This window comes from Myxine glutinosa, chromosome 7 (assembly GCF_964187855.1).
Source record: "Myxine glutinosa chromosome 7, kmMyxGlut1.1, whole genome shotgun sequence".
Taxonomy (NCBI): Eukaryota; Metazoa; Chordata; class Myxini; order Myxiniformes; family Myxinidae; genus Myxine; species Myxine glutinosa.
The window spans coordinates 48,925,502-48,948,356 of NC_136267.1; the positions used below are offsets into that span (position 1 = coordinate 48,925,502).

Here is a 22,855-nt window from a genome sequence, read left to right on the forward strand (position 1 = left end):
CTCGCTCAACCAGCGCTTCTCGACCCGCGTTACCTCCTCGTGCACCCCTGGGACCTGCTCGCCCAACCTGCGGTTAACCTCCTTCTCAGCCTCCCTTACCTCGTATGCGGCTCTGTCCCTCGCCATTCCCTCCCTCATTCTGTTTTCCATTTTTAGCATGAGGGCCTCCATTTGTAGCAAAAGGTTCGAATCCACCAATGCTGCTACGGTCACGGGCGCCGCTAAATTTGGTGCCGCTACACCCACGTGCGCGAGGACGCCATTTTGCGCGCCTGACACCTCCTCAACCACCTCCTCCTTGCTCTCCTCCATTTCTTCCCTCTGATCCTGGGTTACCCCTAACCCCTCTTCTAGTTCCCCCACCGGCATCCGATCGCCTTGACTAGCCATGGCGCGATTTCAAAGTTCGGGTTTTTAAAAACAAAACAAATTTCGGCAGCTCGTAATTTTGAGCGTGTTAAGCGCGCTTCGGGTCCGATCCCACTCCTGACACCAATTGTTACGGACCGCGGATAAGATGTTGGGATGCCGAGCGGATGGCCCCACGGCCCTAACAGTTACCCCGACTAACCCGATTCCCGAACGTTGGCCGGATCGCGCCACAGGTATTCAATAGGGAAAAGACAAAGGCGACACGGATGTGAAGAAGAAGAAGAAGAAGACAAAAAGGTTGGAAATACTACTACATTTATTCCTACTATTTACACGCTCAAAGTAACCAAGGAGAAGGAAGGATAATAAAATAATATACAGAAGAATCAGAGACACAGTGCAATTATTAGCTTACCTACAGTCTTAATTATTACCCAGGGACAGAACAAACAAAGACAGACTCACGCGGGGAATGATGATAGGAATGGCAGGAGGTGGATGGCTGGAGGGGGAGGAAGGTTCAGCTGGACCCGCAGCACGGTCGGGTCGGGGATTAGCAACCGCCGCCCCTTTCTCGATCGGCGCGTTTCGCAGCCGCCGTTCCTTCGCGGCCCCGTTCGAAACTGCCGTCAAGGCCCCGAAGCTGCTGTGGCTGAACTTGCGGTGGCTGGAGCTGCTCTTTCCGGGATCCCTTACTCAACTCTTCTCAACTCAACTCAACTCTTCTCGTACTCGACTCCTGCTCAGTCCAACCACACTCGCTTAGTCCAACCACTCAACTCAACAACTCAACAACTCCCTTGCTTAGTCCAACAACACAACTCAACAACTCCCTTGCTTAGTCCAACCACGCACTCGGCTCTTGCGCGCGCGCTTTTATAGCGCCTCAGGTGATCAAGCCGCCGGCCTTCAGGACACGCCCCTCGGTCAGCTCGCCTCGGCCCTGATTGGTGGGCACAGGCCCTCTGACTCCACCCTTGATGACGATGGGCGGGCACGCCCTTCTTCCCCGAGCTGAGCACATGCTTAATGGCGGCTATTGTAGTTGGCAATAGAAGTTTTGGGAGTGGGAATGGGGCATGAAAGGGAATCTATCTTATTTCACTTGGTGCAATGGAGTGTCATCTTAATGGAAGACAAGGCCTTACCCTAATACACATAATAAGGAAATAAACTACTGAACAGGGATATTATGGTGTCCTTCATGTATGCTTTATGGAACTAACTACGGGAACGCCCTTTGACCTTTATACAACACTGGAGAAAGGAGGGCGATATTTTACCACAATTTACACTACAACAACAACAAAAAAAAAACATTCTCATATCCACAACAATATATATATATATATATATATATATATATATATATATATATATATATATATATATATATATATACATACATACACACACACACTAGCAGAAGTACCCGGCATTGCCGGGCGGGGGAGAGGAGAGGAGGGGAGGGGGGAGGGGGGAGGGGAGGGGAACGAGGGGGAGGGGGAGAGGGGAGAAGAGGGGGGGAGAAGAGGGGAGAAGGGGGGGGGGAGGGGACGGGAGAAGGGTAGGGTGGAAGGGGGGAGGGGGAGGGGGGAGTCAAGTCGGAAGTCATTGTCGTCAATTGAATGTCGCATTTATTTTTTATTCCCTGTCAAATGGCATTGGTCCTCGCATTCCGAACCCGGAAGTCGGAAGTCATTGTCGTCAAATAAATGTTTCACTCTCTGTCACATGCCGTTGGTCCCATGTCAATCGGATGAAGTTGAAAAATTAACGTTACGAAGTTTCTCTGGGACGTACTGATTTCGAATATGAAGTTGAAAAATTAACGTTCCGAAATACGCTGATGACGTCATAATTTTAAAACGCGACGTTTTTTTAATTTTAAGGTGTGCTGTAGTTGCTCTAAGACGTACTGATTCCGAATATGCCTTTGGTTTTGCTCTGCGATGAGTAGTTCTCGAGTTATAAGAGGACAAACAAACAAACATACTTTACTGCTATATATATATATATATATATATATATATATATATATATACATATATATATATATATGTATATATATATATATATATATACACACACACACACACACAAAACGTGGCACTGCTTTAACTGTTGTCACACATACAGTCATGACCAAAAATATTGGCACCCTTGCACTTTTTTCAAATAATGCACCATTTCTTCTGGAAAATTGTTGAAATTAAAAAATCTTTTGGTATCCACATTTGTATTTCTTTGGTTTTCAGTGGAACAAAATAAAAAAAACTGAAAATAATACTAAATCTTAACTTATTCCACACAGAAATCCTAAAATGGTCCAGACAATATTATTGGCACCTTTTCGAAGTTGTTAGACATAATTATATTTCAAGCAGGTGATTCCCCTTTACTTTGGAATGGAACTCACCTATGGTGAGTTGCAGGTGCTTGCAATATTTAAAAAATCATTCATTCAACCAGTTTGAATAGAGAAAAGGAGTCGTTCTGCTGTTTTGTGTCACTGTGCGTACTGCAATGAGCATGGAGAAGAGAACGAAAACCAGAGAATTGTCTGAGGAGGTCAGACACAAGATTGTAGCCAAGCATGGACAATCTCAAGGCTACAAGTCCATCTCCAGAGACCCTGATGTTCCTGTGTCCACCGTACGCAATGTTATCAGGAAGTTTAAGGCCCATGGCACTGTAGCTAACCTTCCTGGACGTGGCCGCAAGAGAAAACTTGATCGAAGATTGCAGCGAAGGATTGTTTGAATGGTGGAGAAAGCACCTCGATAAACTGCTAAACAGATTCAAGCTAACCTTCAGACACAAGGTACGACAGTTTCAACTTGCACCATCCGTCGCCAACTCAATGAAAGGGGGCTCTATTGTAGGAGACTCGGGAGGACCCCACTGATTAGAGAGAGACAGACAGACAGACAGACAGACAGACATAAGAAAGCCTGACTGGAGTTTGCCAAAACACACCTGAACAAGCCAAAATCTTTCTGGGAGAATGTCCTGTGGACAAATGAGACCAGGGTAGAGCTTTTTGGTGAAGCACATCATCTCTATGTTTACAGAAAACAAAATGAAGCCTTCAAAGAAAAGAACACCTTCTGTACAGTCAAACATGGAGGAGGTTCAGTGATGTTTTGGGGTTGCTGTGCTGCATCTGGCACTGGGTGCCTTGAATGTGTGCATGGCATTATGAAATCAGGAGATTACCAAGGCATTTTGGAGCTCAATGTTCAACCCAGTGTCAGAAAGCTGGGTCTCCGTCGAAGGTCATGGGTCTTGCAGCAGGACAATGACCCCAAACACACTTCAAAAAGCACCCAGGAATGGTTGAAGACAAAATGCTGGACTGTTCTGAAGTGGCCAGCAATGATTCCAGATCTAAATCCCATTGAACACCTGTGGGGAGATCTGAAAACAGCAGTTGGGAGAAGGCACCCACCAAATCTGGGCGAACTGGAGCAGTTTGCACAAGAAGAGTGGGCCAAACTGCCAGTAGAGAGGTGCAGGAAGCTCGTTCATGGCTATAGGAAGCGCTTGACTGCAGTTATTTTGTCAAAAGGCTGTGCTACCAAATAATTTTGTCAATGCCATTACTTTTTCTTTTCTGATTTAAAAGGATATACAGTATTAAGTGCTGAATCAAAAACAAAGGTTCTGTAATATTAACAGTGAAATAAAGAATTGTGGAGACGAAATGCTTTTGTCAATTTCAACTTATTTTTGGAGAATACTCGTATTGCGAGTTATTTGAAAAAAGTGCAAGGGTGCCAATATTTTTGGCCTCTACTGTAATTGCAATAATTACATCACTATTTGTCCCATAATCCACAGCTCTTTCTTGGCCCAAGGAGATGAGCTGGAGGTGAGGGGAAAAAGAAGAAGAGTAACAGGTCATCCTGAGAACATGTTAAACAAAATGGAGCAAAATTCTCAAGAACAAGACTGAGATTATATGAATCATCCTTATTGAACTTTGAGATGATGGACGACTTTGAGCCCCACAAGTTTATCACCAACCGTGCAATTCCCAGGTCATGCTGCCTGCTACTGTCTGCGCTATGTTGCTCCCTGCCAGGTGCCTTGCGCTGTGCCAGATGCTTGCAGGCCAGGGATCTAGCGAGGAAAAGCTCAAACAGTGGAGATATTGCTGGAGAGTTGAAGGGAAAAGGGACAATGGGAGATAGCTTTGGATGGGAGGATTTTGTGAAGGTTTTGTGTTCTGAGCAACCAGTGGAGACTCAAGTCAGTGGAATGGAAACCAAGAAGCTGGAACTGTAAGTGTGATCATAAGAATCCGTATATGTATTTATGTAGTTTCAATGCTACATGTGTTTTGCTGTTGGAAGAAAACTTTTTTTTCTTCTTTGCATCCTTGTGACCTGCACAGCCTCCCACTGCTCTCGTGCTTCCCGGTGTGGTTACAACGACGCACACTGGTTCTGCTCTGTGCCACCTGGCACTTCCTACCGACTCACTCCCTGCACGACCTGCATCTTGCCCTCAAGACCCATCCTCCGCAGGACCCATGGACTCGTGTCTTACTGGCCTGTTTGCTTTGTAGGATGAGAGCCGTCAATCAGGTGTGTGGAGAAACGTCGATGTGCGCTGCAGGTCCTGCAGTAAACAACATAGAGCATTTGCGAAAGGCCAATGAAGATAAAGGAGCAGAATGCAACAAAGATGCAGATGTAGAGATGATGAGTAAGGAAGAACATGGAGCTGTGGCTGGAAATGTGGACATTGATAACAAAGTAATGAAAGGAGAGGAAAACATAGAGTTTGTAAAGAGTGAAAGGCCATTTGAAACTGGAAATGAAGAAGGAAATGACCTGGTTAAAGATGAAAATGATGGGTCAGTGAAAGCAATAATTAGAGACCAAGACAAAGATATTGAAGAGAGAGTTGGAGAAGAAAAGCAGGAAATCGATGTAACACAGGATTGGAATGGGCGGTGGGTGGTTAGTGAAAGCTCGTGGCCACGGTACAGATCACTTTGCCAACTTCTCATATCTCGTGGTCAAAGCAGCCTTGAGGCACCGGAAAAGAGAGACCCTGAGAGGTAAGATGGTTTGACAATTGTGATGCGTCATTAAGTTGGTTTTCATATGGAGGGTCATACTATCCGCTTTATTTCACTCCCTTGTTCCTCCAGACATGTCAGGGAGGAACTCAAAAAGCCCACCTCGATGTCAGAAAACCACCATGATGTCAAGGTTCAGAAAAAAGATTGGAGGGAGGAGGAGGAGGAAGAAGAAGAACGAGGACACTTACTCAAGCGAGCAAAGATGTCACACGAGCCGCATTACACGGTGGACAACAGGATGGAGAGAGACGGAAAGATCGGCCATAATGGGAGTATTGAGGACAACACAAATGAGGAAGCCAAGGAAGAGAGAATGCATGACAAGAAGGAAGATGAAGAAGAGAAGGAGACCGATGGAGTAGGAGAAATTGAAGTACAGGAGACGGAGCTCCCGGAAGATGTGTTGGTGAGTTGGATTGAATTGTAGATTGTTCCAAATAGACTGGGAATACTCAAGTGAATGAGGTCGATCGGTTTACCTGTGAAGCGAGTGGTTTGACATTTGGAGACCTCATTAGCTCTGCACAAACTGCATATTTTGTGCACACCACTTTGCTAATGGATGATGGTGCATCAATATGTGAAAATATTGACATGCTGTCCTAAACCAAACCAAACAAGACAGAGCATTTCACAATCCAGTGTCGCTGAACTATATAGATTGAATTTTAAATGCCATATTTACAAGCCAATAAGCAAAGTTGCGTACATGCGACACAAATTTTGAAAAAACGCCTTATAATTAATTGTATAGATTGCAGTAGATCTAGGTGCGAATAAACACATCCTAAGGACCAGGTGCGGCCAATTTGTATAGCATGCACAATTGCACATTCAAGGTCAAATTGCATCATACTTGGTCAACTATAGCATGCACATATTTGTATAGCATGCCATCAACCTTTGGCTAAATTCGACATTAAAATGTTGCGGTTACATTAGACAACTTTGTCGAACCGTGGCTATGGCAGCCAGGGCGTGCCAGCAGAACCTGTAGGCCTTGCAACACACCTCAGACCACGGGCTTGAATAGGCAGCTCAAAATGTGACTGAGGCCACCTGGGCACGTGGGTAGAGCTCGGGGTCAGAACTGTGCCGTAAGGCCTGCGAAACGTGATGTTGTTATCTTGAAAAAAAATTGCCGTGGCCACAGATGCTGTGCAGAAACTGCATTCTTCACCAGTTATGGTTGCATTGTATAAATTTGTTGCAATTTCATAATTAACTACGTAGTTCATAGAACATGATACCCTGTGCAGTGTTCAAGTCTTATACTTACATTTTTTTGGGAAGTGCAAAGAAGATGATTTGTGTTACACAGTATATAATTCCATTGAAATAAAAAAAGATTGTAAAAGTTGTAAAAAATAAATTAATTCCGGATTTTACCGCCATTGACGCAATGTCTATTACACCACCCTATCTAACCCATAACATTAGTTACTCATGCATGTGGTTTGTGTCTTCTATGACGTCCTTAAAAACAGTAAGTTTCCTGTTTGGAATGATTTTCAATTTTGTATAACTGTCATACAGAAAGAGTGAAACTATTATCTCGCTCCTCTCTGCGCATGCGCGATCGGGAAGAATTCAGACGAAGCTTGTTTACCGATTAATGTTCAAAATATAACATTCAATTTAAATAAACTGATGCTTGTAGACAGACAGACAGATAGATGGATGGGCATGAACCAATTGCTTAACTCCGCTTTTAGCTTTGTGTGCGTGGGGTAACTAGAACGGCACTCGGTGCAGGAATAACTCTGCCAGGATGAACAGTTTATGTTTTGTATGCCAGTGATGGGCCGGATCTGGATTCGGACCTGAACCAGAATCTAATCAGTTTGTTCTTGTCACCTAACCAACTCATCCACCTAGTTTAGTCACTACTCGTCAATAACCTTTTGAGATATTGTGCTACATATCGTTTTTGGCCCCTTACTTTCAATGGTGAAGAATCGCTTGAAAATGATAGTATCCAGATCTTCACCAAATATCGAATCAATTCGTTCTTATCACACACCCAACCTGTCCAGCACATTTCGTCCACATCCAACCACAACTTTTTGAGATATCCTGCGCACAGACAGACAGACAGACAGACAGGAGTGAAAACATAACCTTTGCACTTTCAAAAATAAAAATTACAATAGAACTGATGTCATCGGGATATATAGATTGTTGGATCTAGGAGATCAAGTAGATCTGCATTCAGTCACTCTGCTCACTCTCTCTCTCTCTCTCTCTCTCGTCCTTTTGAGAATGGACGAGGCAAAATATGATGGTAAATCAAAATGTGCCGTGTATTTTCCCCTTTTTCTGGCAGATTGGGGCATTGGGATTGGGAGAGGGACAAGTAAATGCTCTGGATGTATTTCACTTGCACTGATACAGATAATAAACATGCATGTTGTTCTGTTCCTGCAGGCTGGCATGGAGAGAATCAAGCACTGGCTGAATGAAGATCCTGACGTGCGTGCATTTTATTATCCTCTTTGATTTCTCTCTCTATGTGTATATTGGGGAGCTCTGAATGATATACTCTGTACATCTGTTTATGTTATCGGAGCCTTTTTACCTGTGAAATGTCGCAGGTATACAAGAGCTTTGCCTTGCTCTTGCTGTTGTTGTTGTTGTTGGGGTTGATTTTTGAAATGTCCACACATTGATCAGACAGCTGCCGGACCACCACACCCACATCTGTCGCTTGAGTCCACCTACCATATCGCGAGACAAAAATGATATGGCCGCCATCTTGGTTTTCTGGTGGGCCTAACTCATTATGCCTGCAGTCCTCTGATGATTATACACTGCCCGGGTTTGTTGCGTCAGGTTTCCATTGGCGTAGTTTGGGTCGAGTGTTATTCACGATGATGGACCCCAAAAAATGTAATCATAGGTCGAATAATAGTAATGATTACTCAAGCCCGTCAGATCGCACAGCAATCAAGCGTTACTTTACATTGCGTAATCAAGTGTTATGTTATGCAAATTACTAAAAAAATTGCATCACATAATTATTGAACGGTCTCATATTGGGGTTAAGCAATCCGTGGCCATGTGATTAATCGGCTCATTCTGATAAAACCATGAGAGTGACATGGATAAGTGGTGTCGAGGTAATCTTTTAACAGCACATTAAATGTGTGTTTCCCAATCACGCTGTTCAGTTTTTAAGTGTACTTTAAATGCGCGTTTCACAATCGGCCCGCTACCGGATTTTGGCACAGGTTGTGACCACAATGTGGTCATTCTTGTTTCTCCATATGACTGTGCAATGCTTGAACAAAGTAAGTACTTGATCGTTTGCTTGTAAAGGTTCCACATTACATATTTCTCCAAGATGTTTATATATTTAATTCAATATATATTTTGTTAAATTGGTTGTTGGTGGTGGTGTGGTGGTTAAAGCCTTGTTGCATTGCATTCACCATTGTGGGTTTGATTCCCATGTCTTGTTAGTGGATACTGCTGCACCCTGTGACTGATTGCTGACCTGTCCAGTATTGATTATTATCCACGGAAATGTTCAAGTGACACTGTCAAACGTGACACTCTGTCAATACTGGGGGGATCTAGAACCACCACTGATACCACTTTGTAATTTTTCAAATGAATTCCTTAAATATAACGACACTACATATTATTAATACAGTATAATTATTAATTGACTTTTATTTTTTTTCATAACTGGGCATCATGTCTGCCTGCATTAGGTAGATAGTGGATGTTAAAAATGCCACGATCTCCTTTGCGAAGATCAGGTGAGCTATCGCCGGAAACCAAATTCTAAACTCTTGCACACTCCGTCGAGTATCCTGTGGCGGAGTGGCAATCCGTCCAGGATTGTAACCATAGACAAGAAACTAGCTCGGTGCAACCAACGTTCTGTATTAGCGCCTGGTACATGATGATGATGAAATTTTTCATAGTCTTCATCTTTTACTTAATAGTTAAAAAATAAATTTATTCTTAACTAACCTTATGAATAAGTGAAAAGTAGCAAAAGTACTCGTCCCCAGTGGTGGGAAAATTTTAAGTTAATTTATCAATTTAAATTATTTAATGTTCTTTAAAAAGGTTACTTGTGTTGCACTCTTCATTTCACTCCGAGCCAATCATACCACCCACCGCAAAATGGCGGTGCAACATCGAGAGAGGCCTAGGATGGATTTGTCTAAAAAGAGGGGCAAATATAGCTCTTCAAAATTGTTGCCCCATGAAGATCTGTATTAAATATACCTTAATCCATCAGGTGTTCATGTTGATTTTAAAGATTACTGGAAGGGACAGTAAATTGATTGACTACAGTATATTACAGTAAGATTACAGTAAGGCGAAATGAAAATGCAAAATAATCTATCAGCAAACACAGCATGTGAAGTGGCCCCCATAGACGGGGGACAGAGAAAGGTATGCACAGACACCATGATTCACATTATCATTATATAATAGACTAGAACCCTACTCGGTAGAGCGCATAGCTCCGCCACGCTAAACAGTTTATGTTTTACCCAATGATAGTGAACCAAAAACCAATCGGCTTGTTCTTGTCACCTAACCAACTCGTCCACCAAGTTTTGTCATAAGTCGTCCACAACTTTTTGAAATATCGTGCTATATGTCGTTTTTAGCCCGATCACTCAATGGTGACGAATCACTTAAAATTTCAAAATTTATCGTATCCGGATCCACATTCACCAAAATCTAATGATTTCGCCCTTGTCACACACCCAACCTCTCCACAAAATTTCGTTTGAATCCGTCCACCACATTTTGAGATATCCTGCTAACAGCCATACAGGGGTGCAAATATAACCTCCATCAACCATCGGTTGCCATGGTAATAATGAACCATTGTCGTCAAAAATATAAACGTAATGAAGGAGGTTTTAAGAAAATTAACATGCATTGGACTCGCAATGATGTGCAACAAGCAAATTGGATCTCCTCTTGGAATGCAGAAATCGAAGTTGGTAATTTTATGTACTTATGCTTTGATGTAATCGAAGCCCGCTCCCATCATTGTATGTTTTATGTGCCTGTGCATGTTTTCATGTTCAACGTGTTAGCTCTTACACGAGCCTCGATTCTGTATCCAAAAAAATAAATACAAAAATGTGTAATCCAAGTGTTTGTGTGCACAGGCCGATCCCCCAGCAGAGCTCGTTCTTTTTGGAAGTTGTGACATTCGGCAGGTAAAAGCTCCCTCATCTAACATCCTCATATATGTGCACATATATGTGGGTGTAGGAATCGAAGGCCATTTTGTTTTGGCGCCCTTGTGTCAGGGATGTGTACATGCCCCAACGGAGGATAACTGAACTGACGTGTATATACACACATGGCTCGGGTTTATCGCGAATGAATGTGAAAAAGGATGAAGAATGTAATTGATCGATGAGATGTAACTGTTTAAGTGTCAGTGGATCGTGTCTGAAAGTTGGAATGGAAAGTAATGCTGGATGAGACTGGTTCTATGGACAGAAAGGATGAGAATCTCTCTATGGGAGGTTATAATAATAATAATAATTCATTTATTTTGTATAGCGCTTTTCAAGAAGCCGAAAGGCGCTTTGACAGAATGCAAAACATAATGCATAACAATACATGAAAACCACAATTGCAAAAAGACAAGAATCAATCGGGAAATATTTAAAGCAAAAGGAGGGAGAAGGAGAAGTGATAGTCAGGGGTTAAATGCTGTGGGTTGAATGTTGAATGCAGTGTTGAACAGGTGGGTCTTTAGTGATGTTTTGAATGTGGTGAGTGAGGAGGAGTCTCTGATGGTGTGAGGTAGTGAGTTCCAGAGGGTGGGAGCAGCGATGGAGAAGGCCCTGTCCCCCCAGGATCTGAATTTGGTCCGGATGGGGGGGGGGGGGGGTCAGGAGGTTGGTACCAGCAGAGCGGAGGTTGCGGGTGGGAGTGTGTCTGGAGAGGAGGTCAGCCAGGTAGGATGGGGCCAGGTTATGGAGGGCTTTGTATGTCAAGAGGAGGATTTTGTACTGGATTCTCTGGGGGATGGGGAGCCAGTGAAGCTTGTAAAGGACGGGGGTGATGTGGTCACGGGTCCGGGAATGGGTGAGTAGACGGGCAGCGGAGTTCTGAATGTATTGGAGTTTATTGGTGATTTTTGAGGGTGAACCATAGAGGAGGCTATTGCAGTAGTCCAGACGGGAGGTGATGAAGGCGTGGATGAGGGTTTCTGCAGCCGTGGAAGAGAGGGATGAGCGGAGACGGGCGATGTTTTTCAGGTGAAAGAAGGCTGACTTTGTGATCTGTTTAGTGTATTTGTCGAAGGAGAGGGTTTGGTCAAAGATGACGCCAAGATTCCGGATGTGAGGGGAGGTGGATACTGGGATACCGTCGATGTTGAGGGCAAAGTTATGGGTGGATTTTGTGAGCGTTTTTGGGCCAATGATGATTATTTCAGATTTATCACAGTTAAGCTTGAGGAAGTTGATTTGAAGCCAGGATTTTATTTCAGTGATGCAGTTTGTCAGGATAGAGTGGGTGTCGGTGGAGACGGACTTGGTGGAGATGAAAAGCTGGATGTCATCGGCGAAGCAGTGGAATTGGAGACCATGACGGCGGATTAAGTGACCGAGGGGGGACAGGTAAAGGATGAAGAGGAGGGTGCCAAGAACTGAACCTTGGGGGACACCTTGGGGGAGGGGAGCAGTGGGGGATTTGCAGTTATTGATGGAGATGAATTGGCGTCTGTCAGAGAGGTATGGATGAAATGGTTATTGCAATGAAACTACCTCCTCTTTTAGGTTTCATTTCAGTTTAGTTCCAATTTGCCATGCAGCTGTGTATTTCATTTGTAAACTCAATAAATAGTCCAGGGGCCAATACAGATTTTGGTACCACCCAAGGTCAGCAAACAATTTTGGTATTTTTGTCTTTCTACATGTCTCTAGTTTATATTTTGGTATGATAACCCTGCCTATCTAGTAGCTTAATGATAGTTATCACTCTGTGAACAAACCCATCTCCATATAATCTGGAAGTTGAATTTTAGGAGAGAGGGGTAGCATTTTTGCTTATAACTTCAGTTCTACTGAACATACTTTAACAAATCATAATTCATTGTGAAGCTACATCATATATCTACACAACTGTGTTATATTTTTCATCTTTAGTTATCAGGTGACTTCCTCAGAGGTCAAAGGTCATGTTTCAATTGCAAAATCGAAAATCAAGAGTGTTTTTATTTTCAACTGATCTGATTACTATTTCGTGATATGTAGATGCTGAAATTATTTCATAATGTATAGATAAGACATTGTAGATGATTTAAAATAACATATCATTCACAAAACTTCAACAATTAACCCTATGTTAACCCTTTTTATGCAAGCATTATTTCTTCCATTTCCGAAAATTTTTGTGTTGGCTTAGCGGTTAGGGTGCCGGCTTGGGATCCTAGGATCCTGGGTTCGAATCCCGGTCGATCGCTGAATTAACGCCAGGGGGGTTGACTCGGCCTGTCATCCTTCCGAGGTCGGCAAATTGAGTACCAGCTTGCTGGGATGAATGATCCCGGTGTGTACCCCGGTTTAGAATAGGTACACCGTATCCCTGCGCATCGTAAGAGCGTGACCAAGGGTTGGCGTCAGGAAGGGCATCCGGCCATAAAAACATTGCCTCAAACGGGGAACTGAAGGAGCTGGGGCTCCCACGTCGATCAGAAGAATGGACGCGACAAAAAGCTGGAATTCATCTGAGTTGCTTTATTGAAATCAAACACTCAGGCACCCTGAAAACCCGTTTATCGGTCAGCAATATATATCTATTAACCCAGGGGGTTTGCCCAGGCCCGGCGCCAGGGGGCGTGGCCCAGCGTCCTGGCTGCGGCCTGGCAAGTTGAGGGCGAGCCTGCCCGGGCATGCCCGGGCATGCCCGGGCGTCCCGACCGAGGCCTGGCAAGTTGAGCGCGGGCCTGCCCGGGCGTCCTGGACGAGCCCGGCATGGTGATCGCTCCGCGTCCTTGATAGGTGCAAGGCGATTGTGAAACCCCAGCGGCAGCCGCTACACACGTCCCCCCAGAATCGACTTGCACCGGCAGGGTCAACTTGAGGGGGGTCCTGATGACCCGGCCGAAGCGACCCCTGGCGGGTCGTGGGAGGGGGTCCGGTGAGGTGGTGGGCGGTCGAGTGGGGGGCCCCGTGGACGGGGGGCGGCCTCGCCGCGGCGGAAGGGCCACCCGTGGTGGGTGGTCGACGTCCACGTGCGCCGGCTTGAGGCGGTCCACTGCAATCCGGTCCGACCTGCCGCCGATGTCGATGACGAACGACTTGTCGTCCCGTCGCAGCACCCGGAAGGGCCCGTCGTACGGCGGCTGGAGTGGCCACCGATGTGCGTCGTGACGCACAAAAACATACTCCGCTGTGCGGAGTGCTGGGGGGACGTAGGACCGGGGGTCACCGTGGTGGGATGTCGGCACGGGGGCAAACCGTCGGGCGGCCTCCTGGAGGTCCGAGCGCTGGTGAGCTGCGGACCAGGGACTGGTAGCGTCGGGCACGAATTCGCCCGGGACGCGTAGCACCTGGCCATAGACCAGCTCGGCGGTGGATGCCTGGAGGTCCTCCTTGGGGGCCGTGCGAAGGCCCAAAAGGACCCACGGCAGCCGGTCGGCCCAACCGCCGTCTTGAAGGCCGGCCATGAGCGCGGCCTTCATGGAGCGGTGGAATCGCTCGCACAACCCGTTTGCTTGGGGGTGGTAGGCCGTAGTACGGTGGAGCTTGACCCCCAGGTTGCGGGCGACCGCGCCCCACAGCTCGGAGGTGAACTGTGGTCCGCGGTCTGACGAGATGTCCGCCGGTGCGCCGAAGCGGGCGACCCAGGTGGCGATGAAAGCCTGCGCCACGTCGGCGGTGGTGGTGGAGACGAGGGGAACGGCCTCCGGCCACCTGGTGGTCCTGTCCACCATGGTGAGCAGGTGTGTGAACCCCCGTGACGGGGGGAGGGGGCCCACCAGATCCACGTTGACGTGGTCGAAACGTCGTTCGGGCACGGTGAAAGGTGCCAGCGGGGCTTGGGTGTGTCGGTGGACCTTGGCCCGTTGGCAGGCCGTGCAGGCGCTGGTCCAATCGCGGACGTCCCGACGAAGGCCGTGCCAGACGAAACGCGCCGACACCAGCTTCTGGGAAGCTTTCCGGCCCGGGTGGGAAAGGCCGTGGAGGGAGGCGAAGATGCGGCGTTGCCAGGTGACGGGCACGATGGGGCGAGGCTGGCCTTGGGAGACGTCGCAGAGCAGGACAGTGTCCGCGCAGGGGATGTCGGCCAGGCGGAGGCCCGTGTCCGCCGCCCGGAGGGCTTGCACCGTGGTGTCGGTGGTTTGGTCCGCCGCCATAAGCGCAAAATCCACGCCCAGGTGGACCGCGTTCGCGCTGGCCCGGGACAGACAGTTGGCCACGGCGTTGTTTTTGCCGGCGACGTGCCGGATGTCCGTGGTAAACTCCGACACGGCGGAGAGGTGGCGCTGTTGGCGGGCCGACCATGGCTCCGTGACCTTGGCCATGGCGTAAATCAACGGCTTGTGGTCGACGAACGCCGTGAAAGGTCGGCCCTCCAGGAGGTGGCGGAAATGGCGGACGGCCAGGTGTAGACCGAGGAGCTCCCGGTCAAACGTGCTGTATTTGAGCTCGTTCGGCCGGAGCTGCCGGCTGAAAAAAGCGAGTGGCTGCCAAACCCCGTTCACCCATTGCTCATGGACGGCGCCCACCGCGTAGTCGGAGGCATCCGTGGTGAGGGCGATGGGAGCGTTGAGCACCGGGTGAGCGAGCAGTGTTGTGTCGGCGAGGGCCCGCTTTGAGCTTTGGAAGGCCGCATCCATTGCTGCGGACCAGACGATGTCGTGCTTGGCCGGCTTGCCCCGGAGGGCTTCGTAGAGGGGCCGCATGAGGTGAGCAGCGCGGGGCACGAAGCGGTGATAAAAATTCACCATTCCCAGGAATTCCTGCAGGGCCTTTATGGTGCGGGGACGCGGGAACGTGGTGATGGCCTCGACCTTGGTTGGCAGCGGCACGGCCCCGTTCTTGGTGATGTGGTGGCCCAAAAAATCAACGGCCGTCGTGCCGAAGTGGCATTTGGCCGGGTTGACGATGAGGCCGTGCTCGCTGAGGCGCTCGAACAGTGTTCGGAGGTGGAGGAGGTGCTCGGCCCGGGACGTGCTGGCGACGAGGATGTCGTCCAGGTAAACGAAAAGGAACGGCAGGTCACGCAGCACGCCGTCCATCAAGCGCTGGAACGCCTGAGCCACGTTCTTGAGACCAAACGGCATCCGCAAGAATTCGAATAAGCCGAACGGCGTGATGACTGCCGTTTTAGGGACGTCGGCCGCCCTGACAGGTACCTGGTGATATCCCCGTATGAGATCAATTTTCGAAAAAATGACCCGTCCCGCCAGACGGGCGGAGAAGTCTTGGATATGCGGGATCGGGTACCTGTCGGGGGTGGTAGCGTCATTCAGACGGCGGTAGTCGCCACACGGGCGCCATCCACCCCCCGGCTTTGGCACGATGTGCAGTGGCGAGGCCCACGCGCTATCGGAGCGCCGCACGATGCCGAGGTGCTCCAACGCGTCGAATTCGGCCTTCGCTACGGCGAGCTTGGCTGGGTCGAGGCGGCGGGCCCTGGCGTAGACCGGCGGGCCCGTGGTTGGTATGTGGTGCTCGATCCCATGCCGTACTGCGACGGCCGAAAACGTCGGCCGCGTGAGGGCCGGGAACTCCGTGAGCAGGCGAGCAAACTCGTTCGCCGCCGGGACGGTGCATGCCAGCTCGGTCGGCGCGGAGCTGCTCAATGTGCATACCAGGGAGCTGAAGGTTTCAGCGTTGATTAAACGACGCCGTTGGACGTCCACCAGCAGTCCGTGTGCGCAGAGGAAGTCGGCGCCTAGCAGAGCCACGGGCACGTTGGCGGTTACAAACGTCCAAGCAAAGCGTTGGCCGCCGAAGCAGAGGGTGACGTTGCGCGGGCCGAAGGTGCGGATAGTCGATCCGTTGGCCGCAACTAAGGAGGGGCCGCAAACCGCGGATTGCCTGTCCTGGTCAGAGGCGGGTATGACGCTCTGTTGGGCGCCGGTGTCGCACAGGAAGCGCCGTCCGGACGCTGTATCCGTGATGAACAGTAAGTTGCCCGTATGGCCGGCGCTCATGGCTGGTAATGAACGCCGGCCCGGCCGTTTCCCGGCCTGCCGAAGGTGCACGGGGGTCGGCATGTCCGGGCCTTTTGTCCGAACCTGGCATGATAGTAACACCACGCTTGGTCGGGTGGAGGTGGTCGGCACGGTAGAGCGGCCGCCAATTGCGTCGGCAGTTCGGCCGTCGACCGTGCCGGGTGCTCGGGCGCCATGGTTGTTGCGTCGGACGGCGGTGGGTCCCATGTCGCCGCTGCGATGCGCCGTCCTGCAGCGGAGATCTTGTCGGCTTCTCTGGCAAGGGCCCGGGGATCTGTGATCGTCGTGCTTGCCAGGGCGAGGCGTACCGGGTTAGGCAGCTGACGGAGGAACAGCTCCCGGAACAGGAATGCCGGAGAGTGCTCGCCGAGCAGTGAAAGCATGTAGTCCATTCGCTCGGAAGGGCGCGTGTCGCCGAGCTCAGGCAGTTCGAGCAGGCGCCGTGCGCGTTCCGCCGATGGGAGGGCGAAAGCATCGAGGAGAAGCTGCTTAATCGCGCCGTATTTGTCAGCGGCTGGCGGGCTTTCGAGGAGGCTCAGGGCGCGGGCTGCGGTAGCCGACCCGAGCGCAGCTACCACATGGTGGAAGCGGGTGTCGTCGGCCGTGATGCCTCGCAGGGCGAACAGGGACTCCGCCTGTGCGAACCAAACCGCAGCGTGAGCCTCCCAGAAGGTAGGCAGTTTAAGGGCGACTGCCGTGTCCATGTCGATAGGTCACCAATGAAGGAGCTGGGGCTCCCACGTCGATCAGAAGAATGGACGCGACAAAAAGCTGGAATTCATCTGAGTTGCTTTATTGAAATCAAACACTCAGGCACCCTGAAAACCCGTTTATCGGTCAGCAATATATATCTATTAACCCAGGGGGTTTGCCCAGGCCCGGCGCCAGGGGGCGTGGCCCAGCGTCCTGGCTGCGGCCTGGCAAGTTGAGGGCGAGCCTGCCCGGGCATGCCCGGGCATGCCCGGGCGTCCCGACCGAGGCCTGGCAAGTTGAGCGCGGGCCTGCCCGGGCGTCCTGGACGAGCCCGGCATGGTGATCGCTCCGCGTCCTTGATAGGTGCAAGGCGATTGTGAAACCCCAGCGGCAGCCGCTACAGAACCATGATTGTCATGGGGCCCGCAAGGCTAACCCCTGCTCTAGCAGGGAAAAATGGCCTTAAAACGATCATTCATTCATTCATTCATTCATAGGCAGGGTTATCATACCAAAATATAAACTAGAGACATGTAGGAAGACAAAAATACCAAAATTGTTTGCTGACCTTGGGTGGTACCAATTTGTTAAAATATCAGTATTGGCCCCAGGACTACAAGCGTGAGCAAACATTTACTTTTGTCTCATCCCCACGTCCTCTTTCCAACAGCTCAGAGCTTTGTGCCAGAATCTTTCCCTCTCCGACCTGCCCCTTCCTGCCATGGCTGCCTTCGTTTCTGCTCTGGTCCAAGTACATCCGGCACCGAGCCACACCGCCATCTTGCTTGTAGCCACACAGGTCTTCCTGCAAAAGGCACGTCATCGCCGTTGCTCTTCTTTCTAGTGAATTGCTTTCACGTGGTCATACATGTGCACAGCGGTGACAGCACCGGTACTTATGGTTTGCATCACCATTCGGCTATTCCCTCACTCCGAATTGGGCATTTGGTCTCCACCTCTTCTTTCCTGCTTCCCTAGTTCGAGAGCAAACCTTGCTGCACGAGGGTTTTTTTGTGAAGCTTTTGGCCTGTTGCTTTGAGGTTTATATGCTCGGAGTAATTTCTCCTATTCCTTATTGTGGTTCCAGTTGCGTGACCTGCACAGCCCCCCACCACGATCCCTGATCTGCGCTCTGGTCATGCTTTCTGGATTATTCCCTCGAGCTGTGGCAAGCGCCATCATCACTCCCCTTTCTGCGTTTCCTCTTGGTACGTTCCTTACAATTGCAATGCCAGTGTCGTACGTCCCCTAAATGTAGTTTATGTTTACGATGGGAACTTTCTCAAAATCACATTACAGTTAAGATTATGTCAACACTAGACTCCACATTGTTGTTGTTGTTGTTGTTGTTGACATTATATTGTAACGTATCATTAACATTATCCCGCGCACGCAAAGCGAATACCAGAGTTAAATAATTGGTCAGTTCTGTCTGTCTGTCTGTCTGCAAACATCAATTTATGATCGAGGAACTTGATTTCAATTGATTGTTATATTTTGAACACGAATCGGAAGATAAAACCGAGCACAAACCTGAAGCTTACAGTATTTTTTGCCCTGAATTCATCCTGATTGCAGATGCGCAAAGAGGAGTGAGATAAAAATAAAAATAAATCATTTTCTGCCAAAAATTACTGAAAAATTTGAAAATCATCAAAAACAGTAAACTTACTGTTTTCAAGGAAGTCATAAAGGACACAGACAACAGGCAGGAATAACTCATGTAACGTGTTAATTAAGGCGATGTAAAACGCTACATATATGGCGGTGAACTTCTGATTTTATTTTCTACAACCGTTAAAATCTTTAATTTATTTCAATTGAATTATGCGGAAGACAAATCAGGTTTTTGGCATTTTCGAAACCCTTCCATTTCGCAGTACTTGGACAACATATTACGGCACTTTACGTCATGACGACCAATCAAATTTGCTGCTTGTAGACCGGGCCATGTCCTTGTTTCTCAAGACAGTGCGGGGTAAGGTGTTCTTTGGACTCTAGTTACCCTCGACAGAGAAGAGGGTTTTGCATTTGAGTCTTGTTTGGCGGCACAGAATAAATATGATTTTCTCTGCAATCGTTGGTCCGATTGACAGGAAATTTTCACCATAGGTGCAACTCCACCTGTATAATTTTTAATGATAATTATGACGTCATAGGTCACGTGGTATGGGCGCCATCTTGTAAAAACCGAAAAACTTTGCACCTCTTTCTCTGAAAGTGCTGTAAGAAAAAATTGAGACATGGCTCATTGTAAAGAACTCTCCATGGGGAATAAAATATGTTAATGATGATGTCATAGATGCCTCCATTATGACGTCATAATTCGACAAGTACAGTACAAAACTTCAATCCGATCAAGGTGGAATTTCTTGAGCGTCATCTAAGGATAAATTGGTGGAGAAAAAAATGACCATCAGTCACGTGGTTCGGCCGCCATATTTGTTTTCACACAAAAGCCTGAAAAACCACTGAAAACACGTCCTGGCGAGGGTCTGAAATCTGATTGCTCTTTCTATTTCCAAATGTTTTGAAGGGAAGATGTCTGATCTTTTAAGTATTGTTCTCTGATAGAAAAACTTGGCATTGAATGGTTTGCCATTGCCTTCCCAGCAGATATCCAGGGCAAATATTTGGATTTCAGCCGGGTTGCTGGCTCACAATTGGCTGCTCTTTCAAAAATGAGTTTGTGGGACCATGATCTTCCACTGGGAAGCATTGGCAGACATGTTAAGCTCCAACTTAACCTATCCACAAAAAGGATGGCACTTTGTGTGATCAGAGGTCAGAGTTCATCAAATCCTTCTCTATCGTGAATCGAACCCAGACTAGACAAGTCAAAAGTGAAAGAGATGCGCAACATGATGCACGTAGAAGGAAGATTTCCTGCACGACGTTCACCGGGGGTCAGAGTGCAATGCTTCCTTTCGCTTCGTCAAATCGCACTTTGCTCATCTCAGTTATTGTAAGGTTAATCTGAAATGTTTAACCACAAATTCGCGTCTTCGCTCTTCCAAGTGCAGTGTTTGTAAAACTTTTAATTCAAATTATTTTGATGTCAGATTGACTGTGCATGCAAGATATTTTATTACGTAAAGCTTCATAAAACCATTTGGTCACTCGCAGTAAGTACATCGGATATGCATCGTTATTAACTCACAAGTTACTTGCATTAACGCATATTTTATGCTTGTTATTGTAACAGTGTTGAAAGTGAACAGTCATTTTGGGGTATTTGATGTACTCGTCTGTGTGTCTGCATCGTTTGAATGCTTCAGGGCGGTTCCAAGCAGAGCTGCTTTCGAAGCTGCTCAAAGAGTCCATCCCTCATGAAGAACTTCCCTTCTTGCTCAGGTTCTTCCTTCTCTTCAAGTCTTATCCACGGTCTCATTGCCTCTTTATTTCTTGTCCTTGTCAAATATTCACCAAGTCTCTTGCTTCTTCACAAATCAACTAATTTTCACCTCTTCAGATTCATTTCACTGGCAGAATGGCCTAGGCCCTAGAGGTACGCACACTCGCCTCTGAGCTGTCTAGTCTGGGTTTGAATCCAGACCCAGCTATAAACTGTCATCCCAGCATTTCACAGGCAGGGTGATTCATCGTGGTAGTTCCCTCAGATGGACGTTAAGGTGGGCGAGTGTCTGCTGGCATTAGTTAGTGGATGTTAAAGATACCACGGTGTCTTTGGCGAAGAGTCAGCGAGATATTGCTGGCACGGTGAACAAATTACAAATTCCTGCTCTAACCTAAAGAGGGGCATTGCTCAGTGACACAGCTGCACCTCCAGCAAATTATGCTATCTACAGGGATGTGCTGCTTAAGGAAGAAGAAGAAGAAGATTCAATTAATTGTTTTTTTTTCAATTAATGTAAGTTCCTCGACAAGGAACGTCAACAAAGGAGGAGGACGTTCGGCCCATCAAAGCCTGCACTATTATTACCAACCTTTGGTTGTTTGTCCGTGCTCTATCCTTTATAAATTCCGAGCGTCAAGCAAGGAAGCAGCACATACCAATTTTAGTCTTTGGTGTCACTCGGCCGCGGTTCGAACCACCGATCTCCCAGACTCAGAGCGTCACTCTAACCATTACACCACCTATTCTGGTTAACCTCATTGGATTTGCTCACTAACCTCATTGGAATCATACACTCTTCATCACCACTTCCAAAAACCTCAAATGCAACCGACTTAACCCATCATTTATTGAGGCAGCTGATCTACTACTCCAATCAATATGCAATCGTGCAGGCGAAATTACACGTTTCCTTATCTTGTTTACGTGACATGTTTAGCACAAGTTCAAGAAAAACGAAATCTTTGTGGGAAGAAATAATGAAGAAAATGTGAGTTAAGATAGCTTCCCCAACACCCCCTTCTCGCACTTCAAATGAAATTTCACAAAAATATCCACAGCACGCCGTCTAGAAACTAACACAAGCCAGCGTACTGTTTATCATTAAGAGGAGCAGAAAAAAATGCTCATGGAAGAGCTGACATTGAGAGGACGAGTAAAGAAAGACAAATAAGCAAATAAAGACAAAATATTTCCAAAGTAATCGCAACAAAATAGATGACAAGCAGTTCAATAGAAGACAATAAAATTAATTTCCCAGACTCAATGGCATTGTGGTTAGAGCTCCGATGAAGGGTGAACGTCTGAAACATCAGCTTATCCTTGCTTCCCACGATGGTTAGCATACCTCGATCAACGTCCTGTTAATTTCGTCCAGATCGACACTAGCCTTCACCAGCAAGACTAGTTCTTCAAATTTGTATGGAGTTTTCACTGCCAGGTGGAGTAAACAACGTCCAAACCGGACTTGGTGGTGTAATGGTTAGAGGGTCTGCTCTGAGTCGGGCAGGTCAGCGGTTCAAACCCCCAACGAGTCATACCAAAGACTTTAAAAATGGTACGTATTGCTTCCTTGCTTGACGTTCAGCATATATAAAGATTAAACATTATAATCAAAACTTTTAAAACGTTACAACTACAGTAAGTCCTCGTTTAACATTGTTTCCTTATTACGTCGCTGATGTACTGGAGAACATACTCGTTTTAAAGTCGTTCACCCTTCCGTTATAAAGTCGTTTTATTTATAATTTAGTACCAAACGAATGCTTTTCCTCGTTTTAATAAAGCTGCAGTAAAAGCCCTACTGAAAACACTGGTGTATAAGCCCACCCAGAGTACATGCAGTATAAGCCTTATATACAACGAGTACAGTATAGGCTTCAGATACCTTGGATACAATGGCCTCCCAGAGTTAAACTGATGGAAACGTCCTCAAGTGCATCAATAACATCGGTGGGTCCTGGGCTGAAGTTACTCAGGTGTGGAGGAAGCTGTGGACTGAATGCGTCAACGACTTGAAACGATTTAAAGATGTCCCAGCTATGAAGAAAGTTATCCTCGGCTTGGCCAATAAAGCGGGTTTTGGTGAGGCGGAAGAAGCCGACGTTTTAAAACTTCTGCTATCACACGGAGAAGAGCTAACCAATGAAGATTT

The 22,855-nt window shown here is 47.5% G+C and overlaps 1 protein-coding gene across 6 annotated transcripts in view; it reads left to right on the forward strand.

Annotated features, from left to right (window-relative positions):
• FANCE (FA complementation group E) overlaps positions 1–22,855 on the forward strand; it is a 37,276-nt gene that overhangs the window by 11,500 nt on the left and 2,921 nt on the right. For 4 of the 6 annotated variants that reach the window (XM_078781676.1, XM_078781677.1, XM_068122267.2 and 1 more), the window contains 8 exons: positions 4,216–4,658; positions 4,772–5,443; positions 5,537–5,873; positions 7,895–7,939; positions 10,615–10,665; positions 18,016–18,159; positions 18,433–18,553; positions 20,624–20,699. In XM_078781676.1, the coding sequence (XP_078637802.1) occupies positions 4,363–4,658; positions 4,772–5,443; positions 5,537–5,873; positions 7,895–7,939; positions 10,615–10,665; positions 18,016–18,159; positions 18,433–18,553; positions 20,624–20,699 (1,742 nt within the window). In that variant the 5' untranslated portion in view covers positions 4,216–4,362. The remainder of the gene's footprint in view (positions 1–4,215; positions 4,659–4,771; positions 5,444–5,536; positions 5,874–7,894; positions 7,940–10,614; positions 10,666–18,015; positions 18,160–18,432; positions 18,554–20,623; positions 20,700–22,855) is intronic. The other 2 variants (XM_078781678.1, XM_078781679.1) reach the window with 1 other exon arrangement.